The sequence below is a fragment of the Leptodactylus fuscus genome, chromosome 4 (genome assembly GCF_031893055.1).
Source record: "Leptodactylus fuscus isolate aLepFus1 chromosome 4, aLepFus1.hap2, whole genome shotgun sequence".
In the NCBI taxonomy this organism is placed as follows: domain Eukaryota; kingdom Metazoa; phylum Chordata; class Amphibia; order Anura; family Leptodactylidae; genus Leptodactylus; species Leptodactylus fuscus.
Genome location: NC_134268.1, coordinates 28,954,699 through 28,977,812, shown reverse-complemented (window position 1 = coordinate 28,977,812; position 23,114 = coordinate 28,954,699). Strand labels below are relative to the sequence as shown.

General features: G+C 45.5%; 1 protein-coding gene across 4 annotated transcripts in view; it reads left to right on the top strand.

The window, feature by feature from the left end:
* Positions 1–23,114, top strand: part of OXR1 (oxidation resistance 1) — a 358,052-nt gene that overhangs the window by 288,995 nt on the left and 45,943 nt on the right. For all 4 annotated transcript variants that reach the window (XM_075270242.1, XM_075270241.1, XM_075270246.1 and 1 more), the window contains 2 exons: positions 136–218; positions 14,780–14,887. In XM_075270242.1, the coding sequence (XP_075126343.1) occupies positions 136–218; positions 14,780–14,887 (191 nt within the window). The remainder of the gene's footprint in view (positions 1–135; positions 219–14,779; positions 14,888–23,114) is intronic.

The following is a 23,114-nucleotide window of genomic DNA, read 5'->3' as shown; positions in this document are numbered from 1 at the left end:
TAAGACTGAATCTCCAGTTACACAGAGCAGGCTGTATAAGTGGTGAAATAGATGTCTGCCTGCCGCGCGCTACTCAGCAGCCTGTGACAAGGAGGACCATGAATCTAACACGTAGCTCGCTTCTGTATCCCTCAGATACCGGCCAGAAAAAGACCCTGGAGAAGAAAGATGGGCGGCGAATGTCCTTCCAAAAGCCAAAGGGAACCATGGAGTACACAGTAAGCTTTGTTCTATGCACTTTAATCTATTCCCCCCGCCTCCCCCTGTGAAGTGTGAATACTGGAGAAGCCACTGGTATTTTTGTTATTGTGCACTTACAAGACCAGTTCGCTTTATTTGGCACAAGTGCCCCTGGCTGTGTCAGCGGCCATGAATGTCTATCGGGGTCGAAAGGATGGAAATCTACCTTGACCTTGCCTGGGAGACATAACCTTGCATCCTCCTCCAGGTCACTGTCATTGATCTGACGCTTAAAGATTATAGCTCCCTTTTCTCCGTCGCTTCTGAAAATGGAGCCTTTCTGACTGCTATGTTCTTGAAATGACCCTCAAAACCCTGCTGCAGTCGGCTCCTTATTCTGTTACTATGGGAAACCGAATTGGAAATTTGTAGGGCTTTGAGAAATCCGGTTCATTTCGTCAATCTCTGCCTCTCACTGGGGTGGAAATAGGAGATTGACTTCTAGTCTGTATGACCATATATCTTCTCTGTATGATTATGGCTCCTGCTCCTGTGGTAAGCTGTGTGCGTGTGTGCTCACCTGTCAGCTCTCTAGTATACAGCAGCTATAGTGCGGAGTCCATGGAGTTCACTATATCCATGTATTGCCCAACTCTGTCACCCCTGACCACAGCTACAGCTACTTGTAATATTTTATATAAGTAGTGTGTGTGTGTGTGTATGTATGTGTGTGTGTGTATATATATATATATATATATATATATATATATATATATATATATATATATATATATTTGTATACATGTGCACGTATGTATGTGTATAGATGTATAATATATATTATATGTGTGTGTTTTGTTCTGTTTTTTTTTTTTTTTTTTTTTTTGTATTTTTATTTGTTTTTCTTAAACCTAAAGTACACATAATGGGACAATCATTTTTATGGGGCTTTAATATTTATTTTTAATTATTTTATTTAGGATAAGTTATCAATAACAAACCAAGGGATAGAGCAGGGGTAGGCAACCTTTTCTGTTCGGCGTGCCGATTTAAATTAAAAAATCAAAGATGAGGTCCTCAGAGTGCCGGGCAATAATTGTAAAGCTGACGACGCCTACACTAAAATCATATAGCACAAACCACAACATAGGGGTGCTGTCATACTGCGCTCCCAGCCACATGCGCTTACCACTATTTGCCTCGATACACATGTTCTTTTCCTTTAGAAGCAATGTAAGTACATGTGTAACCCACAATTAGTGGTAATGTATGTGACTGGGAGCAGAGTAAGGTCATACCTGTAGAGCGCTGACACACAATGTACCTGTATGCTCCATCCAGTCCTTGGCCGTTAGTAACTTCAGTTTTCTGTAAGGGAGCGTTCACACTACCGTCGGTGTCCGACAGCTAGTGTCCGCTGCTAATGTCTGTTCAAAATCTTGTGCGGATAGTAGTATCGGGCACTAGCTGTGTCCGTGACATTTTGCATTGATTTAAACGGGCATCGGGTGCGTTCTTTTACTGTCTGTGGGTGTCCTTAACTGTCCGTTCACAAAGATGTCCGACTTTTCAAGTGGACAGCAAAACCCGACATGTAGGTTTTTCTGTCCGCTTGAAAAGTCGGACATCTTTGGGAATGGACACTTAAGGACACCCACGAACAGTAAACGAACGCACCCGATGTCCATTTAAATCAATGCAAAATGTCAGACACAGCTAGTGTCCGCTGCTAATGTCCGCACAAGATTTTGAACAGACATTAGCAGTGGACACTAGCTGTCGGGACACCAACGGTAGTGTGAACGCTCCCTAAGTGAAACGCAGATTAATTTGTCACTTTTAGTTCCTGGTGGTGCAGTAACAGCAAAACTCCAGCCAGGAATAAATGGGGGTCACACTTTCAACAAAGTGACCACACTGGTGCCCAGGAACTGGACTTGGCTATAATTGCATCTAGTTACAGTGTCACCACCCAATAGAATCACACTAAGGCTGAGGCCCCACATTACAAAAATGCAGCTTTTTTATTGCAGATTTGGCTGCGTTTTTCTTTCCGTCAAAGCCAAGAAAATGAATGGGAAATATATAGGAAGCTTCTTATACGTCTCCCTCCTGCTCAATCTACTCCTAGCTTCGGCTCAAAAAAAAACAGCAAAATCTGCAACGAAAAAAAGCTGTTTCTGCAACGTGGGGCTTTAGTTTAAGGCCCCCACGTTGTTGGAACACAGCTTTTTTTGTTACATATTTTGCTGTGTTCTTCTGAGCCTAAGCCAGGAGTGGATTGAGCAGAAGGGAAACTTATAAGAAGCTTCCTATATATTTCCCATTCCTTCTGTAGCCAGTTTTAGCTTTGGTTGAAATAAACCGCATCAAAATCTGCAACAAAAATGCTGCGTTTCTGCAATGTGGCACGCATGTGGTTTTCACTGACCTATACATTAAAAATGAATTGACAGGGCTGCAAATGCAGACAGATATAGGGGATGTATAGGACACATATAGGACCTGCTCCATAGTTTTCAGTTCTTCAATTTGGCCCAGATACACAGCCACAAAATGAATGGCTGTATATACGGGTCAATTGAAATATATAGGTCTGTACTTATATGCACAGTTGTAGATAAAGAGTCTGGTCATGTACATTGCAGGTTACAACTCAATGTGCCTCATATTAATAGCAGTTAACCCCATCATGTCCCTCACATTAACCCCCTGTGTGCTTTACAAAAGGGACACTGATATGTGAGACATATGGAGATAATAAGTGAATATCTTCATTATATAGGTCCTTTATTAGTACCTCCATATGTCTCACACCTCAGTAACCCTTATGTGAGCCACACAGGGTTAATGTGAGGGTCATGATGGGGTTAACTGTTATTAATGTGAGGCACATGGAGTTACTAACACTAAATTAATAACCCCAAATGCCTGACATTAATAAGAATAGTCAGTAACACACGTACCTGGTGTTTTTACTTTCACTTTGCTCCCCGGAGCTTCCTCAGGCTGCAGATGGCAGGAGCTCCTCCTCACATGTAGCAGCAGGTCCAGGGAGCCCTTATCCTGTGCAGTGAGAGGCTCACCTCTGATTGGTGGGCAGGGAGAGAAGGGGGCGTGTCCTACACGGAGCTCTACCAGAGCACTGAAAGGACGCTCTCTCTCTCAATTAGTGTATGAAAGTTGCGGGCTGGCTGCTGTGCCAGCAAAATATGCCTCGCGTGCCAGTCTTGGCACGCGTGCCAGGAGTTGCCGACCCCTGGGATAGAGGGACTGATGACAAAACCCTCACCGATCAGCTGAATTGACTGCGTCATGGCGTTCTGGAACAGGCACAACACCTAAGGGTGGGTTCACACCTGCGTCCGGTCTCCACTTTGTGGGTTTCCGTCTTCTGCCCGAGAAGCTGGACAGGAGACGGAAACCCGGCAGTCAGTGTCCGCCCGTGAGTGTCATCTGGTCTGGCGAAACCGTGTCTTGTTTTTTTTTTTTGTTTGTTTTTTTTTGCATGTCCGACTCTGTGTCTGGTTAAGAAAAACTGTTTTTCCGCGGGGAGGTAGAAGACACTCACGGCGGATACTTTGCTAACCCACTCATTTGAAATGGGTTGAAAACTGACTGCCGGTTTCCATCTCCTGTCCAGTTTCTTGGCAGAAGACGGAAACCTGCAAAGCAGAGACCGGGTGCAGGTGTGAACCCTGCCTTATATGTATATTGGCCATGAATGGTATTGCAGTTCTTTTCCATTCAGTAAGACAGTTGAAGTACCTTTCATGGCCACTAGTGGAGCTGCGCCTCTTCTGCATTGTTGCGATTCCCTCCAATCAGGTGGAGTTGGACCATCTCTGATCTGATATTGATGACCAATCTTTGGCTAGGTAAACATTTAAAGTTGTAGAAAACCCCTAAAGGGTAAGTTCACACGGGGTCCAGTTGCGCACTCCGCACCTTATTAGGCCCAAATCGGGAGAAGGGAGTGTCTTTAGGCGGATTTGCGAGGTGAAATGGCCTGAAGAATGAGCATTTCGCTTTTTTTCCGGGAGCCGGAACATCCGGCTCCCGCAAAAAGGAACTGACCAGCTCCCATTGATTTCAGTGGGAGCCGTCTTTTTGGTCAGGATTTTGAGACTGATACGGCCTCAAAATCCTGACCAAAAAACCCATGTGAACTTACTTAAGAGTCTAAAACCTTCCATTTGGGTTCTATTGACTACCCTGAGCCAAGTGCTCGGTCTGACCATGTGAGTCAGCACCACCAAGGAATTTTGAGTGTTACCTGTTGGAGGAATGAGGTGTTAAAGCGATCCCTGGATGACCCCTTTAAGATGTGAATAGAACTTGGATGGCTGTCGGCTAAACTCTAGCTTGTCTTGGCTATCGCCCCACCCCGTTACCCTCGTACATGTACAGGCTGGGTTTTTGGCCAAGCTTATGTGTTTCCAGAGGAATAAGGGTAAACCCCGCTCTCTGCCATCAGCTGGGGACTTATTTCACCCAATTCTTTGATTTTCCATGCAATAAGATTTAGCCCCATCTCTTCTTCCCATAGCATCATTTGTCAAGAGGGATGTCTGGAAACCTATATAGCTGGCGAATCTTACCGAAATTGTTTGGTACAGCTGATGGTTTACTTACTTTTAGATTAGAATTGCACCTTGATGTTTTCGTGGCGGTTTTTTAAATCAAAGCCATTGAATGTAAACGACTTGTCTTTCATCCTCTGCTCTTCCTTCTCTATAGTTTTATGTCTGACACCCGAAGCTTTATAATGCCAGTCTAAAACGGTGAGATAATAATGTGTACAGGGAGATAAATGTATGTTCACATGGAGGAACCTGTCACAGATTTGGGAGTGGATTCCAATCCACGGCAGATTCTGGCCCGATTGGAGATCGTAGCGGGATGCTGAGGAAAACAAAAAAAAAAAAAAAAAAAAAAAAATCATCTTGCTCAATCTTTCCAAGGCTCGGGAGCCACTGCTGATTAGGCCCATTCATCTGGGAATGCCATGATATACCTGATCCGGGATGTAGACCGCGACTAGCAGTCAGGGGTTGTCACAGACACCGTCGGCGTTGCTGTGTACGTCTGGTGGATACGCCCATATGGGCGGTACTTAGTCATGTGACCGAGCCCTCCTTGATTGGGTGCCCCCCTCGGCTTATACTCGAGTCAGCAAAAAAAAAAAAAATTATTATAATTATTTTTTTTAAGGAGGGGTGGGGGGTCTATGACCAGCCGCAATATCAATGTATAGAATCTCCCATAAAATGGTGCGAAAAAAAAAGATTTAAAAAAGATAAGTTCTACATCCCTCCTTTCCCTAGAATACATACAAAAGTACAAAATGACTGTGAAACACAAACACATTAGGTCTCCCTGTGTCTGACAGTGCCCGGTCTACTGAATATAGGGGATCTGCAGTGCTCCTGTTCCGTCAGGAAGGGGTTAATAGGAGCACTGCAGATACCCTTTATTCCAAATGGGGGGGGGGGAAACAGTCCTCAAGCCTCCCCTTCCCCATCACCAAGCAACTACTGCACCCAAAAACTCCGACCATTTTAATTTTTGAAATTTTCCAGTAGCTGCTGCATTTCCCCCCCTCGGCTTATACTCGAGTCAATCAGTTTTCCCAGTTTTTTGTGATAAAATTAGGGGCCTTGGCTTATATTCGGGTCGGCTTATACTCTGGTATATATGGTATTTGTTTATTATAACCTACGGATCAAATGTGTCATTGAAGCCAGGGTAAAAAAAAAAAGTTGCTTCATTTTTATATTATATACATTGAGAAGATAATTAAAAAAAATAAATTAATTAAAAGTGTACAAGGCCTCAGGATTGAATACAAGTTGAGAGGCCATTGGTGGGAGAATGTGGTACAGAAGTTAGAAAGGTGACAATCTAACTCAATGCTTGTAGAGGAACGGTCGTCTGGTTGCAAATTTTACTCTAATAGTGGCGTGAGTCATTTTGGCTTTCATAGCTGACACTTGTCTGGTCCTTAGCAGATCTTTGGCGCAGTCCTCAGTAGGGGTCCTGCAGCTCTGGAAGGTCAGGGTGAAGTTCTACAAACCTTACTACCAATACGATTGCAGTCTGACATTCTTGAGGACGCCGATTATTGCAATCTCGTTACACTGTGAACGCAAATTCACCCTACACCTCATTTTCCCTAAATAGGGCTCATTCACACGGAACAAGAAAGGGTGGATTTTGGCACTGAATCCACGTCAGAATCCATCCCCTCACAATGGTGGTCTATGTAGACTGCTAGCTTACTTTTTTTTTCTGTGAGCGGCCCTTTCATCAGATGGATTCCACGGCTGATTCAGCCCCAGCGTCCGGCTTGCGACAGCACCCTCCGGACTAGGACCGTTTATTTCGGCCTACTCCGGAGCGGGAAGCCGTGACTGTCTGAAGCCATGACAGTCGCGGCAGGTGTATTTTGGTCCTATTCTGAGGCGGCTTCCCACGTCAAAATCAGGCCCAAAATATGCCTACCGTTGCTCCATGTGAACTAGGCCTAAGGCATCAGACCCACATAGTGTAAACACTGCAATTTCTGTGACAAAAAATTCATCGTTTTCCAGTACCTGTAATGTGGATGGGTTTCTAGCTGCAATTTTCAAAAACCGTTGCAGTTTTTCTAAATAGCACCATGTAAGTTACACCTACCGAAATGCCAAAGTTTTTCATATACAGTGTTGGCCAAAAGTATTGGCACCCCTGCAATTCTGTCAGATAATACTAATTTTCTTCCAGAAAATGATTTCAATCACAAATTCTTTGGTATTATTATCTTTATTTAATTTGTTTTCAATGGAAAACCACAAAAAGAATTGTCAAAAAGCCAAATTGGATATAATTCCACACCAAACATAAAAAAGGAGGTGGACAAAAGTATTGGCACTGTTTGAAAAATCATGTGATGCTTCTCTAATTTGTGTAATTAACAGCACTTTTACTTACCTGAGGCACCTAACAGGTGGTGGCAATAACTAAATCACACTTGCAGCCAGTTGAAATGGATTAAAGTTGACTCCACCTCTGTCCTGTGTCCTTGTGTGTACCACATTGAGCATGGAGAAAAGAAAGAAGACCAAAGAACTGTCTGAGGACTTGAGAAGCAAAATTGTGAGGAAGCATGAGCAATCTCAAGGCTACAAGTCCATCTCCAAAGGCCTGAATGTTCCTGTGTCTACCGTGCACAGTGTCATCAAGAAGTGTAAAGCCCATGGCCCTGTGGCTAACCTCCCTAGATGTGGACGGAAAAGGAAAATTGACGAGAGATTTCAACGCAAGATTGTGCGGATGGCGGATAAAGAACCTCGACTAACATCCAAACAAGTCCAAGCTGCCCTGCAGTCCGAGGGTACAACAGTGTCACCCCGTACTATCCAGCGTCAGCGTCTGAATGAGAAGGGACTGTATGGTAAGGAGACCCAGGAAGACCCCACTTCTTACCCACAGACATAAAAAAGCCAGGCTGGAATTTGCCAAAACTTACCTGAGAAAGCCAAAAACGTTTTGGAAGAATGTTCTCTGGTCAGATGAGACAAAAGTAGGAAAAGGCATCAACATAGAGTTTACAGGAAAAAAAAGAGGCCTTCAAAGAAAAGAACACGGTCCCTACAGTCAGACATGGCGGAGGTTCCCTGATGTTTTGGGGTTGCTTTGCTGCCTCTGGCACTGGACTGCTTGACCGTGTGCATGGCATTATGAAGTCTGAAGACGACCAACACATTGTGCAGCATAATGTAGGGCCCAGTGTGAGAAAGCCGGGTCTCCCTCAGAGGTCAGGGGTCTTCCAGCAGGACAATGACCCAAAACACACTTCAGGTCAGCACTAGAAAATGGTGGTGAGAGAAAGCCCTGGAGACTTGTAAAGTGGCAGCAATGAGTCCAGCCCTGAATCCCAGAGAACACCTGTGGGGGAGGAGAGATCTCTCGATGGCAGTTTGGAGAAGGCCCCCTTCACATCTCAGGGGGGACCTGGAGCAGGAGCCAAAGAAGAATGGTCTAAGATTCCAGCAGAGCCTTGTAAGAAACTCATTGCTGGTTACCGGAAGCGGTTGTGCGCAGTTATTGTGTCTAAAGGTTGTGCTACCAAGTATTAGGCTGAGGGCGCCAATACTTCTGTCCGGCCCATTTTTGGAGTTTTGTGTAAAACGATCAATGATTTGACTTTTTTTTTTTTTTTTTTTTTTTTTCCATTGCAAGCAAAATAAATGAAGATATTAATACCAAAGAGTTTGTGCTTGTAATCATTTTCTGGAAGAGACCTAGTATTATCTGACAGAATTGCAGGGGGGCCAATACTTTTGGCCAACACTGTAGATGTAATTGAAGCGGAAAGTCCGCCGAGGAAAACTCTGTGGTCTTTGTGAGAAGTGCTGTGGGAAAATGCATTTCCGCACTGGCTTTTCCCGCAGGTCTTTTTGGCTCGGTTTGCTTTGTGAGGCTTTAGACTAAAGAAGAAAAAAAACAACAACAACAAAACCTGAGCAGAAAATGAGTTTTTCCATGTGATACTTCCCCCGTCCTCTGTCATATTGTAGAATTTGCTAAATTTGTTTTTGCAACTTGGCAGCAGAGGACTCCTGAAGTATTCTGCCAGTGTGTACGATGCAGCGCTTTCTGAGATTAATATAATATATGTGGCCTCTCTATTGACTAACCAGAGCAGAATTTGCAAATCCCATGGCAGAATTTGGTCATGCATAAACATTCAGCTTCCTGAACATAAATTTTTCCTAGTACAAATTCAGCCATGTGAACATAGCCTTAGGGCTCGTTCACATGGGGCATGGTTAGTTGTGTTTTGGTCCTGATTTTTGACACGGGAAGCCACGTTAGAATCCTGCTCTGGAGTAGGTCCAAATGAATGGGCCTAGTCCGGAGGATTTTGCTGCTGCCAGGCGGACGCTGGGGCTGAATAAGCCACGAAATCCGCCTGAAGAAATGGCAGCTCTCTTCTTTTTTCCGTGAGCCAGAACATACCGCTCATGGAAAAAAGTAAGCTTGCGGTCTACATAGACCTCCATTGTGAGGGGGCTGATTCTGACGTGGATTCAGCGCCAAAATCCGCCCCCTCTTGCCCCGTGTGAACGAGCCCTTAGTAGAGCTACAGCGCTAGGTAATAAGTTCCTATTTCCAGCGGTTCCATTGAAATGACTAGAGCAGGGCCGCACTTGTGTGACCACAGCCCCATTCCGTTTGGATTAAATGGGCCCGTTCTTCTGACCAGCAATGGCCCCAGTGGTTAGACCGCCACCGATCTCTAGCTTATCGCCTCTCCTGTATCCTCTGTCCAAGCTAGCTAAACCTTAGTAAATTCCTGTAAAGTGACCGTCCCCTTTTAAAGGTTTTAAATGCTCATTTTTCCATGAGTGGGGGTCCCAATGGCTCAGACCCCATCAATGACAAAACATGTCCCACTGTTTGAATGGAGCTGCAGTCAAGCCGGTGACCGGGCTGGAGATAGCCAAGCGGCATACCTAACTTGCCCCATACAGATCTACTGCCCAACATTCACCCAGGGACCCCTGTTTTTGTGATTGGTGGGACCCCAGTGAATTTCTGTGTTCTTCCTGTGTTTACATGGGTTTCCTTACACACTCCTAAAACATACTGATAGGGAATTTAGATTATGAGCCTACATGGGACAGTGACGGACCATGTCAGCACTGTGCAATATATTAGCGCTATACAAGTGTTATAAATAAATATTCCGCCATCTAGTGGCCATCTAGTAACTCTTGGTCATTGCACTGTGTCCTTGCATTTGCTAGTGACCTTCTAGATCAGGGGTAGGTAACCTTCGGCTCTCCAGCTGTTGTGAAACTACAACTCCCAGCATTCCTACTTGCTCCGCTGTTCTTGGAACTCCCATAGAAGTGAATGGAGCATGCTGGGAGTTGTAGTTTCACAGCAGCTGGAGTGGCGAAGATTGCTGACCCCTGTTGTAGATATTTCTGTGGCTGCTGATGATCCTGTTGGGTCACACTGATCCTGTGATGGTGTTTTACTATATAGGTAAGTGACACTTCATTAATCCATTAAAGTTAACCCCTTGAACCCTCTTTAGTTTACGCAGTGATTGCTGTTATGAGACCATTGCCCACAGAGTAGCACATGGAGGAGAACAATCCCATTCTCCATTTGGGCATGGTGTCTGGGTAAACCAGTTAGGTGACTGATGTTGGCACAACAAAGCCATTCACTTGTCACATGCATTGACTTGCGTCAGGGTGTGCGTTCTTGTCCCGGGGGACGTGTGACCTTGTGTACTGCACAAATGATCCTGTTGTTGTCACATTTGTGATCCGCTTTAGATAGACAAGTCTTTTATACTTATACCTCTTATAAACAAGTGGCCGTGTACCGGGTAGACCGCACCTACATCATAGCCATAACACTGAAAGGTGAAGTGAATACATTGCTTAGCTCATGACCATGGCTCCTGTTAAAGCTGCTGAGAAATCGGCTTCTTCCAATAGAACTCTATTGGGAGGCTGATTTTGAGGCAGATTCAGCGTTAAAATCAGCGCCAAAAATCTGCGTGCACTCCCCCTTATACAGTACATTGTAACAAACCTTGCATTATTCAGTGTGTCACTGCAGGACATATAACTAGTAGTTTAGGGCTACACAGCCATTTTGGCTGCAACTCACTTTGTGCAACCAAAGATCGCCAGGTCACCTTGCAGATCCGTCACCTTGCAGATCCGTCACTTACATTAGTGAACGGCTTTGCATTGCGACCCCCGAGGATACACTTAGGCTGTATTCACACAGAGTAACGCCAGGCGTTTTTTGTGTGTTTTTTGCACATAGCGCCGCGTTAACGCCGGGCAACGCCACCGCTAAATAGCGCGGCGTTAACGCTGCGTATACGCGGCGGTAACGCGGCGCTACGCGACGTAAACGCGGCGCTATGTGCAAAAAACACACAAAAAACGCCTGGCGTTACTCTGTGTGAATACAGCCTTAGGGTGAATTCACACTGAGTAAACGCTAGCTTATTCTGAACGTAAAACACGTTCAGAATAAGCAGCGTCTAAAGCAGCTCCATTCATTTCTATGGGAGCGGGGATACGAGCGCTCCCCATAGAAATGAATGGGCTGCTTCTTTCACTCCGTGCAGTCCCATTGAAGTGAATGGGGAGTGCCGGCGTGTACGCTCCGGCATGAGCAGAGCTTGCCGTATACGCCGGCACTCCCCATTCACTTCAATGGGACTGCACGGAGTGAAAGAAGCAGCCCATTCATTTCTATGGGGAGTGCTCGTATCCCCGCTCCCATAGAAATGAATGGAGCTGCTTTAGACGCCGCTTATTCTGAACGTGTTTTACGTTCAGAATAAGCTAGCGTTTACTCAGTGTGAATTCACCCTTACTGTTACAATGTGACTCCGTTCACTAACCTGAGTAAAGGAATCTCAAGGTGACCCTGCGATCTTTGGTCGCGTGATGGAAGTCACAACAAAATCACCATAGCCTTATTCTCAGCCTGTCTGTTATACTGAAGGGTGACTCTGCACACAGCTGACTATTTTTGCAAATCTATGCAAAAATCCACTTATGAATTTTCATTGCAAAGTGAATTGACTTGGTGCAGATTAGTGAATTCTATACAACGCTATCAACTCGGCTCTACAGCAATTCTGCAACGTGTGGATTCGCCGTGGCCGGAGATTTGAGATTGTTGTAGCATGATGGACACTTGGAAACAATTGAACAGATTGGAATCCTCTCCTCCAATTTGATTGTTTTTCCCAAAGATTGAGCAAAGGTGTGACAGGTGCTTATCCTCCCCTCTCTATAAAAGGAACAACCATACCTGCCCCACCTCTACTGTTACGTATCAGCTATCCCTGACAGTGTCCTTGCCCCTCTGTTTTAACTGTAACCTCTGTATAATCTAAATTAGGGCTGGGCAAGTAATCGAAAAGTAACCAGCGTGACTCCCTGTTGTCTTCGGCCCTTCTGGTTGATGTCTGGGGCTGCTGACTAGGCCTCAATGTCACGTGCCATTGTGATGTATAGACTTAATCCTGATACGCCGCTTGACATTAGACAGAAGTACCGAAAACAGCAAGGAGTCACGCCGGAGCTCAGGAGAGGTGAGTAAAGCTGTTTGTTTCATCACCTCCGCAGGAACTCCTATCATTATTCTCTAGTCTCTAAAGAAACTAAAGGGAAAGAGATACAGATTAGACATTAGGAAAAACTTTCTGACAGTGAGGGTAGTGAGAGAGTGGAATAGGCTGCCACGGGAGGTGGTGGGCGCTCCATCAATGGAAATCTTCAAGCGGAATCTGGATAAACATATAGCTGGGATGATTTAGGAAAACCTGCACTCGCAGGGGGTTGGACCCGATGGCCCTTGAGGTCCCTTCCAACTCTACCATAAAAAAATAAATAAAAAGAGACCCCACAGTATAATAGCAGTTTTGTTTTGTCCGTGTTTGGTCTGAACGAAAGCACCAGGCGAACCTACATACTGTGAAATGGGTGTGGTTTAAAAATAAATCGTAATTGAGGTAAAATGCGCGATTAATTGGGATTGTTAATCTCCAGGTCTAATCTAAATTAGTTTTTGCTGTACAGGCTCAGTGTGCTCGGTTCTTTAGTAGTGTTATTAGGGTGGGATTATGCCTAAGGAGGAGTTCACACTAGGGATGATGCGATTCATCGAAAAATAACTGAAACTAAACATCAACCCAAATAACTGGGTTGTATTTATTACATTTACGAGGATCTATTTGTAGTTTCTTTTATACTGAACATGTTCGAAATGGAACTGCTATTATATACTGTGATTTCTTCATACCTCAGAGTAGAATTACTAGAGGCCCAGGGGAGGTGAGCAAACTTAAAAAAATAAAAATAAAAATGTTACTCGCCTCTCCTGGGCTCGCTTTTCTCTTCGCTTCTGACTGACATCAGGTACTGCTGAGTCTTGTGATTGGGTTTCAGTGGGTTACGTGGCGACACAACGCATAGACGCAAATGTCATGAAACTTCATGACCCAAGTGATTGGGCCTCAGCGGTTTCTGACGTCAGTCAGAAGCGCCAAAGAGAACAAGTAGCTGCACCGGAGCCCAGGAGCGAGGTGAGTGTTATTAATAATAATAATAATAATAATTAATAATATTTATTAAAAAATATATATACACTGGCCGCTGCCCGGGACTTCGTCTGTGTGTTGTTGGCATCGATGATCCGCCTATATTCATCAAATTGCTGCGATAGATGGTTTGCCTGCTTCAGCATTTCAGCAGCTCTTAAGCTGTCCTTCTGCTGAACTTGTTCCTCACGCCGGGCCCGTGATTGTTCTGGCATCTCAGCAGCTCGCTGGGAAGCCATATAATGAGTGTGTTGTTGGCGCCGATGATCCCTGTCATCTCCGTTTGAGGAGAACTGTGACTTCTGGCTTCCTTCATAGCTCTCGTTGTTTAAGAATAATTTGGATTAAAGGTATTTTCCCATCCAGTGTATCAGTATGTTGACTGGAGCAGATCAGATAATATGCAAATGCATGTACACAATGGACTGAGGGTTAGCTGAGTGTTTACATAGAGAGATAACAGACCTGGCTTTATCAGAACCTGAGATAAGCTGCTGTACGAGCAGTGTAATATAGTATGTGAACATAAATTCATAACAGTTGTGAAGCCATGTCATTTACTGGGATAAAAAGTAGCCTATGTGTTAATCGAGGTTACAATCTATGTATGTGACAAATTTCATTCAAATCCGTTCAGCCATTTTTACGTGATTGAGGAACAAACATTGAAACTTTCACATATAATATTATATTTTATTTTATATTTTTATAATTATTATTAGGCTGTGTGTGTGTGTGTGTGTGTGTGTATGTGTATATATATATATATATATATATATATATATATATATATATATATATATATATATATATATATATATATATATTTTAATTATTATTTTATATATTTGATCACCGCCCTTGAACCTCTGCTCTTTTTACTTTGGGCTCTGAAGAGTCTGAGCATAATGTCCGTTTCAGTGCCGCTCTGTTCGATCTGACCAAAACCGCTGAATGTCACAAGATTTGACCAACAAATACTTATAGTATAAAAGGTGTGTGACCTAAATAATCGCCATTCATCGTAAAGGTAAAATGCTGAAATAATCATGATTTTGATGTAGGTCCTAATCACCCAGCCCTAGTTCACCTTTCCGTTATTCAATATCCCTTTCTGTTATCTGTCACCAGATAAGAGTAAAGGACATTAAATGACAAAGCTCCCTCTGTCCAATGTCAGACTGCAGTCACCCCAATGTAAACAATATGGCGGATGACTTTGTCTCAATCATGTTCTTTACTTTTGTAAGGAAAGAAAGTCCTTTTCCTCTGTTACGAAAGTAAACCTACATGACGGAAGAAATCATCCGGTGTATTGTTTACCCTAGTCAGTAGGTGTGGACGCCGCGGGGTGGCGGTGGGGGCTTCATCTGGGCCTGTTGCCGATAGTTTGAACCTAACCTTACTTATACCTGATCTGTTAGAAGGAAAGCTGCTGACACGTGTGTTATTTTTACCTTGCAGGTTGAGTCCAGAGATTCCTTAAATAGCATCGCTCTGAAGTTTGATACTACACCAAATGAACTAGTTCAGCTCAACAAGCTCTTTTCCAGGGCGGTCGTACCTGGACAGGTATCTTCTATGGTTTTCTACTCTGATTTGTTAGTTTTGCTGGAGGTAACTTCAGCTTGCAAGTATTTTTGTAAGTTTTCTTTTTTACATCTGTATTATAGTAAGCGCTGCTAAAGAAAACTAATGATACAGATGTAAAAGACTTTCTGCTTTGGGGCAATATATGTTTATTTGGCCAATTTCCCTGCAACCGTTACACTTTTCTTATTGAAATTTAGGGGTTGTTCATGTAACTTATGGTTATGTAGTGTCCTGAAAATGGAGAGCCTCTTTATCATAAAGCAAATGCGTAACATCACTAGGATAAAATATCACTTTAAGATCATGAAGGTTTGATGTCTGGGACTCCTAAAACTGTTCAATGGTTCCTCTACACAGTGACATTCCCTGGTAAACCAGGTTGCACGGGAGGCAACAGCCAGCCCCATTCACTTGACTGGAGCTGTGCCACAGGTCCCGTGCACAAGGAGTGACCAATATTCCACTGACTCAGGTTTAGTTAGGGACCCAGAGGTTAGACCCCCACCAAAATATATATGATATGTGTCATCATCTTCTGTAATGGAAAAACTTCTCTCGGCTGGGGTCACACAGGAGGGACATGCTGCTGAATTTTTATCATGAAAATTCAGCATCACTTTTTTCTGACTTATGCAGAAGCTGCTGGGAATTGGATGTTTTTTGCAGTGGCAGCGTTACTACAGCATTGCCCTATCATGTTAATGTCCATACAGTATTAATACAGCATTGACTTATCTCAATGTACATACAGTATTACTACAGCATTGACTTATGTTAATGTACATACAGTATTACTACAGCCTCACCTTACTGCTGCATGTGATCTGAATAGAGCCTTAGATCTGCAGACAACACAGCTCTCAGTGTTGTTTACATACAGGGAATAGTGCTGCTCACTAGTGGTGGATTTTGGTATTGCAACTCTGCCCCATTGAAGTTTATTGGGCAGTACTGCAGTACCTAGATATGCCCTATATATGCCCTATATATGCCCTAGATATACCTATATATGGTGAGTGATTAGTGTGGCACCCTACATGTAAACAATACTGAGCTGTCCTGTCTCAGTACAGCTGATCTGCAAGCATCCCAGGTGTCAGAACCCTGCAGATCATTGACCTATCCTGGATAACCCTTTAGTAACAGAAACTGGATAACATAATAACAAAAAAAAGCACCGAAAACAAACAGAACACCCTTTTAAAGAGTTCACCATCTTGAGACGGGGGGGGGGGGGGGGGGGGATTTCTTAGGGTTAGTTCACGTATTTTTTTATTTTTTTTTTTGTCTGGATTTTGACACGGGAAGCCGCATCAGAATCCAGACCAAAATGCAGCTAGCCGCGACTGTCGTGGCTTCAGACAGTCACTGCATTCCGCTCCAGGTTATGCCCATGTGAATGGGCTTAGTCCGGAGTGATTGTCTTGACGCGTAAAATACTGGGGGACGGGGGGGCGTGGCTAGCCGGCAAGGAGAGAGGACGCGTCTGCTGGAGCTCCCGGCATCTGCGTCCTTCTCCCTTCGGCATCCGAATTCTACTCACCTGAATCAGGTCGGTGACACCCGGCGGAATACCCTCGGACCCTGGCGGAACGTCTTGGGCGGTTTTCTCCTGCTCCCCCGGGACCTGGTGGCTTCGGAGGCTTTGCGGCCTACTCAGCGGCCTACTCACCGGTCTGTCCTGCTGCGCCTTCTCTGCTTCCGGCTCCTTCCTGTTGACCGCGGCGGCTGGCTCCCGTCCTGCTTCTCTGGATTACTGCCGCGGCTGATGTGTGGACGTGAGTGGTGTTTCTCCTGGCCCCCGACACGCTACCTCCAGCGTCCTGCGTCTGCTCCTGGCCTGTGGGGAGCCTGTGGTACGTCCTGTATGCTCCTGCATTGGGTCTGGCGGGAACGGCAGCCATTTTGTGACGCACTCGTACTCTACAGCTTCAGGGGGGGTTGAGAGAGTGTTGAGCCCCTACACTACCATCAGGGGGGCTCCTCTCTCTCCCCCTGGACTTTATTAGACATTGACTGGACATTGTCTCCTGCCCCCCTGTTTGAGTGCTTTTATTTTAAGTGAGTGCTGAGCCCCTACACCACCATCAGGGGGGGCTCCTCACCTTCCACCTGGACTGGACTTTCTATATTACTTGGCCTGTCCCTTGCCTATTCTGGTTGAGCCCTTTGTGAGTGCAGAGCCCCTACTCCACCACCAGGGGGGGCTCCTCACATTGGGCTCCCGTGGAATTGCAATTGCCTGGGTGTCCCTACTGCGGGCCACTTGTTTTGCCATGCTCGACTAAATCGTTCACAGTGTCACCATTAGCGGCTCTCAGCTGATTGTTAGGCTTCTTGTTATATGGCCCTCACAGCCCTGCTGGAATTTGTTGCTGTCTGACCTCCTGCACTGCTCCACGAACTTTGCTCCTACCGCATAGAGTTACCCTCCTGCACTACTAGCTTCAGTTCCATTTCTGGCCTTCCCTGCTGCCTTTATTATGCCTCGGAAGAAACCGCCCTCCTCCAAAGGAAACTCTCTGATTTCTTCTCGAGCACCATGTCGCACTCTTTGCCTTCCTCGCCAACGGGTTCCCGCTCCCCAGCGAAGTCGCCTCCACGGTCTGAATTGGTGGACTCTTTACCTACAGAGGGCTCTCTATCAGCTGTTTGTCCTCCCCTGCTGATTGATGGCGGTAAGAGAAGCTTTGTTGCATCTCCTCGGGGTTCTCCATCTGGTAAGGAGCCGCTGTGTAAACGGGTAGCTGATGTCCTATCTGCCTCTGATACTCCCTCTGATTTTGTTCATTCGGACATTTCTGATTTCCCGGCTTCCTCAGACCCTGTAACGTGTGATACATTGAAGGGGATGCTTGTTCTGCTACAGGCGGGGATTAACAAGACTGTCTCCTCTGCGGTGGGCAAATTGCGACAGGATATCGATGCTTTGGGGGAGCGGACTGACCATCTCGAAAATAAAATGGAAGAATTTTCATCTGCCCATAATGAACTGGTTGACGCTCATAACACCCTGGAAGCGGAGGTCAGATGGCTCAAAATTAAGGCTGCTGACGCTGAGGATCGGTCTAGACGCAATAACATCAAGATCCGTGGGGTCCCTGAGGATGTGGCAGCAGAGGACTTAGTGGCCTACGTCCAGCGTCTCTTTAAGAAAATTCTCCCGCGTCTCACTGAGCTGGAGCTCACCCTCGATCGGACCCATCGTATTCCAAAAGCGAACTCTGCTCCTGTGGATGTCCCGAGAGATGTGCTAACGAGGGTCCATTTCTATCAAGTTAAGGACTCGATTCTTGCGGAAGCCAGACAATGTGGTACCTTGCCAGCTCCATTTGCATCTATTTCCTTGTTCCCTGATTTATCCGCAGCTACTATGCAGGCTAGGCGTGAATTGGCTCCCATCACCAGGATCCTTAGAGACCGGGGCATAAGGTATCGTTGGGGCTTTCCTACCAAATTGCTGATTCCCCGCAATGGGGTTTTCCATTCTGTCCCTGATGTGGAGGCGGGCATGTCCCTCCTCCGTAAATGGAAGATTGCCCCTGCTGACTCTCTCTCTTCTGCTCCCGAGTCCTCAGTGCGGCCTTCCCATCTTACTAAGGAATGGACTGTGGTGGGCGGTCGTAAGTGAAACCTTTATCCGCTTCGGCGGACTGACTCGCCATGCTTAATGTTGATATGACTTTAATGTTTGATTTAGGTGACCTGTGTGCCTTTCTAATACTCACCCTCACTGAGTGTTACTGACCTGTTTTTCTCCCCCCCCAACTGATTACTTTTGGTTATTCGGTGTTTTTTGACACTATGCTATTTTGTTTGCATTCTTTGTTTTTGTTCTATACCTGGAATTCTGTATGGTTTTTATGCCTGTTCATACACACTTTATGCATCCCTGTCTTTTGGTATAGCCACCTGGGTCCTTCGTCATTTCTCCTTAGGCTGTTATTATGGTACTCCGTATATCTTCACTTAATGTTAGGGGTCTGAACAGCCCCTGTAAACGGAGCTCTGTCTGGAGAGAGGCCCGTCGCCTCCGCTGTGATGTGCTCTTTCTCCAGGAGACTCATTTTTGTGCTGGTAAAAGCCCTAAGTTCTCTAATCCCTCCTTCCCTCATATATATCAGGCTTCTTGCAATGCTAAGCGTAAGGGTGTTCTTATTGCTGTGCGGGACTCGGTAGCCTTTTCCCTTGAATCCACTTTAGTTGATCCCGGGGGTCGGTTTCTGGGGCTTAATTGCCTTATTAATAATGTTAAGTATACTTTGGTGACTGTTTATCTCCCAAATCGTTCCCAGGCGCAATATTGGAAATCTGTGCTTTCCAAGATCCGAACTTTTGCTACTGGTATGTTGATCGTTGGCGGGGACTTTAATTGTTTGGTAGATAATTCTCTAGACTCTTCTAACCCCAAGAGGCGCTCCCCTATATTATCCTCCTCTTTGATTGACCAGGGCCTTTATGATGTTTGGCGTTGTCAACATGGCGGGGAACGAGATTATAGTTATTTCTCCTCTTCGTCCTCCTCTTATTCCCGTATTGACTTTTTTCTTACTGACAAAATTGGGCTGATGCAGACGGAAGCTACGGATATTGGGCTGATCACCTGGACTGATCATGCTCCGGTGTCCCTTTCTCTACATGAGAAGTTCTCCACTGCCATGCCTACCCAGTGGCGATTGAATGAGTATATCCTAGATCACCCTTCCTATGGTGAGCACCTCCGTGAGGCCCTGAGGGAATATTTTTCCCTTAACTCTCCCATGTCTGACCCTCATGTGCTCTGGAATGCCCATAAGGCGTATATGCGAGGGATACTTATTCAGGCATGCGCTAGAGCTAAAAAAGAAAGATCTAAGGACATAGATGCTGCTCTTCGCTCCCTATCCTCCCTCTCTGCAATTAATAAGCTTAACCCTACTCCTACTGTCTCTGCGGAGATTAGGCAATGTCAACTCCGATTGCAGGGTCTTCTGGCTTGCCAACAGGATTTAGCTTTTAGGCGTTTTCAATGTCAGGCCTATGTGCATAATAGTAGGGCTAGCGCCTTTTTAGCCAAAAAAATCAAACAGTCACGCCCCAAAACTCGTATTGCTCACCTTATAGATGATTCGGGTACTAAAGTAATTGACCCCCGTCTTATTGCGGAGCAGTTTCGCTTATATTACAAGTCACTATATAATCTTAGGGACGACCCCCAGACATACCAGCCATCTCGGGAGGAAATTGATAGATTCTTAGATTCTGTGGCCCTACCCCGCCTTTCCCCTGCCCAGTCTGCCTCCCTGGCCTCGCCTATTACCCTGGTTGAGGTTACGGAGGCTATAGCCTCACTGAAACCGCTAAAATCTCCTGGCCCTGATGGCTTCTCAGGGATTTACTACAAGAAATACGCTGATATTTTATCCCCTTATCTTTTGGCTGTGTTTAGGAGGGCGGCGGAGGAGCAATGCTTCCCGGAAGAAATGTTGTCGGCTACTATAGTGACCATCCCTAAACCCGGCAAATCTCCCACTGTTCCGGCTAATTTTCGACCTATTTCCCTTCTAAACACAGATATTAAATTGTACGCTAAAATCCTGGCTGAACGGTTGCTCCTCCTTCTCCCCCAGTTGGTTAGTCCTGACCAGGTGGGTTTTGTATACGGTAGGCAGGCTCCGGACGGCACACGGAGGTTTATAGACCTCATTCAAAAAGCCGAAAAAGATGGTACGCCTTCTTTGCTTCTGGCTCTGGATGCTGAGAAGGCTTTTGATAGGGTCCACTGGGGACTTAGACTGCCATTTGGATAGGTTTGGTATGGGGCCAGTTTTTAAATCTGCTATTTTGGCTCTGTACTCCCACCCGTCCGCTCGTGTGCTCTCATCAGGTTTTTTGTCTGAGCCCTTTTGGATTTCGAATGGTACCCGCCAGGGTTGTCCTCTCTCCCCTATTATTTTTGCGCTAGTGATGGAGCCCCTGGCGGAGTCCGTTCGGTCTGCGGAAAATATTGGGGGTATTACTGTGGGCCGCCAACAGCATAAAATTGGCTTATACGCTGATGATGTCATACTGGCCCTGACCTCCCCTGGTCCCTCCTTGAGTGCTGCTACGGAGGTCCTAGAGGGATTTGGTAGAGTTTCGTACTATAAGGTAAATTCCTCCAAATCTCAAATCTTGCCTGTTATTATTTCTCCCTCGTTGAGACGGGACCTTAGTGTTCGATTCCCCTACCAATGGAATGATTCCCGTATAGCTTACCTTGGCATCTCTCTGACGGCCCCTAGTTCGGATCTGTTCTCTGCCAATTATATCCCCCTCCTGACTAAAATTACTTCTCTACTTGCCTCCTTCTCGCAGCCGATGTTGTCTTGGGCTAGCAGAATCGCCATTATCAAAATGATGGTGTTACCACTAATTTTGTATGTGTTTCGTACAGTTGCCATCCCCCTCCCTGACTCATATTTTACTAAGCTTCAGTCTATTCTGTCCAATTATATATGGGAGGGTAAGAGGTCCAGGGTCCGACTTAAGGTGATGACACGCCCTTGGTCCCACGGGGGTGCTGGTGTCCCAGATGTTAGAAAATATTATATGGCGTCTATCCTTGATCAACTTAAGGTTGGGTGGGATGAGACTTCTAAATGGCGTTGGGCTGAAATTGAGGAAAGCCTTCTAGATGCCCCACTTTTGAGTATTTTACGTCCTAAGGATTTGGGCCCCCCATCACTTCCCCTCCCTTGCTGAGTATTAGGGCCTCAGTGTCTGCTTGGAGATACTTCTTATCATATACCTCTAGGGAAGACCTGGTCCCTTTGTCGAAGCTACCTCTGTTGTATCTGACCTCTTTTCTCCCCCAGCTCCGGCTCCGTGGATGGGTCTCTAGGGGTCTCTATAAAGTGACCCATCTGTACTCTGATGATGGGTTTAAGTCGTTCTCCATGTTACAAGAAGAGTTTCAGCTCCCTAAATCAGACTTCTTTAAATATTTACAGTTGCGTCACTTTCTCCATTCCTACGAGCCTTCTAGATTGACCTTTCCCAGACTAGCTTTAAAGCTGTGGAATAGATCCTTGCCTGTTAGAGGTGGGTTATCTGTGTTTTATGGCTTTTTCTCTGTCCCTCCGGAGCAGGTCAAGCCTCTTCACCTGCTCCGTTGGGAAACGGATCTTGCCAGAACCATCCCTCTGTCTGACTGGTATACGGCAGCTAGGTTTGTTAAGCGTGTTTCTAGGGGGGCGTCTCATTGGGAAACGGCCTTGAAAATTATGCTGAGGTGGTATAGGACTCCGACCCAACTGGCGCATATTGATCCTTCTTGCTCCAGACTCTGTTGGAGAGGATGTGGCCAAGTAGGTTCCTTCTTGCATTTGTGGTGGGATTGCCCTCCGGTCCGAGCCTTCTGGATAGCGGTATTCCACTTCATGTCTAATATAGCCGGTTTTGATATCAGTCCTTCCCCTGGTCTCGCCCTATGCTTCTTAGACGTTGGTAGTTTTCCCGCAGAGTCGCAGGTCGTTCTGGGTCAGATCGTGCTCGCAGCTCGGGCCATGATCGCTCGTCAGTGGAAGTCTGCTCTCTGCTTGACCGTAGCTGAATTATTCCACCATGTGAACTTGGCATGCACCTTGGAACGTCTGTTGTCCAATAAGAATCATACTTACGCCAAGTTCCGATCCCAGTGGTCCCTCTGGATTTCGTATGTGGAGTCTCGTAAGGGAGTTCCTTCTCCTCGGCCTCAGGTTGCTCCCGTGGGGACCCCTTGATCACTATCTACTTATTGTGTTGTTATCCCAGGTGGCTTTATTTTCTTTTCTTTTTTGGATGTACCATGTGTGTTTCTGTTTTTTGTCCATTTCAGTATTGTATTCAGGTATGTGGTTATGTTGTTCATGTTATTGTTTGGTCTTCTCGTTCTCTTCTGTTTCTATTCTATCTCCTCTACTTTTTCTCTTCCCTTTTCCCTTCTTGTACCTCTCTGGTTGTGTTCCCCTCTCCATCCTTTCATTTCCGTCTCGTGGAATTGGTGTCTTTGTAGTGTTTGTATATCTGGTTCTTTGGTCTTTGTTTATTTGGTCATGTTTGTGTCACCCATGTATTTGGGTTGCAGCCCGAAGTTCCAACTTGTAACTCCTGTCTTACTGATTGGACCCATGCCGATTCTTCTTATGTTTGTAACTGTTTTTCTATTATATTGTAAAAGTTTTCTTCTATTCAATAAAAATCATAT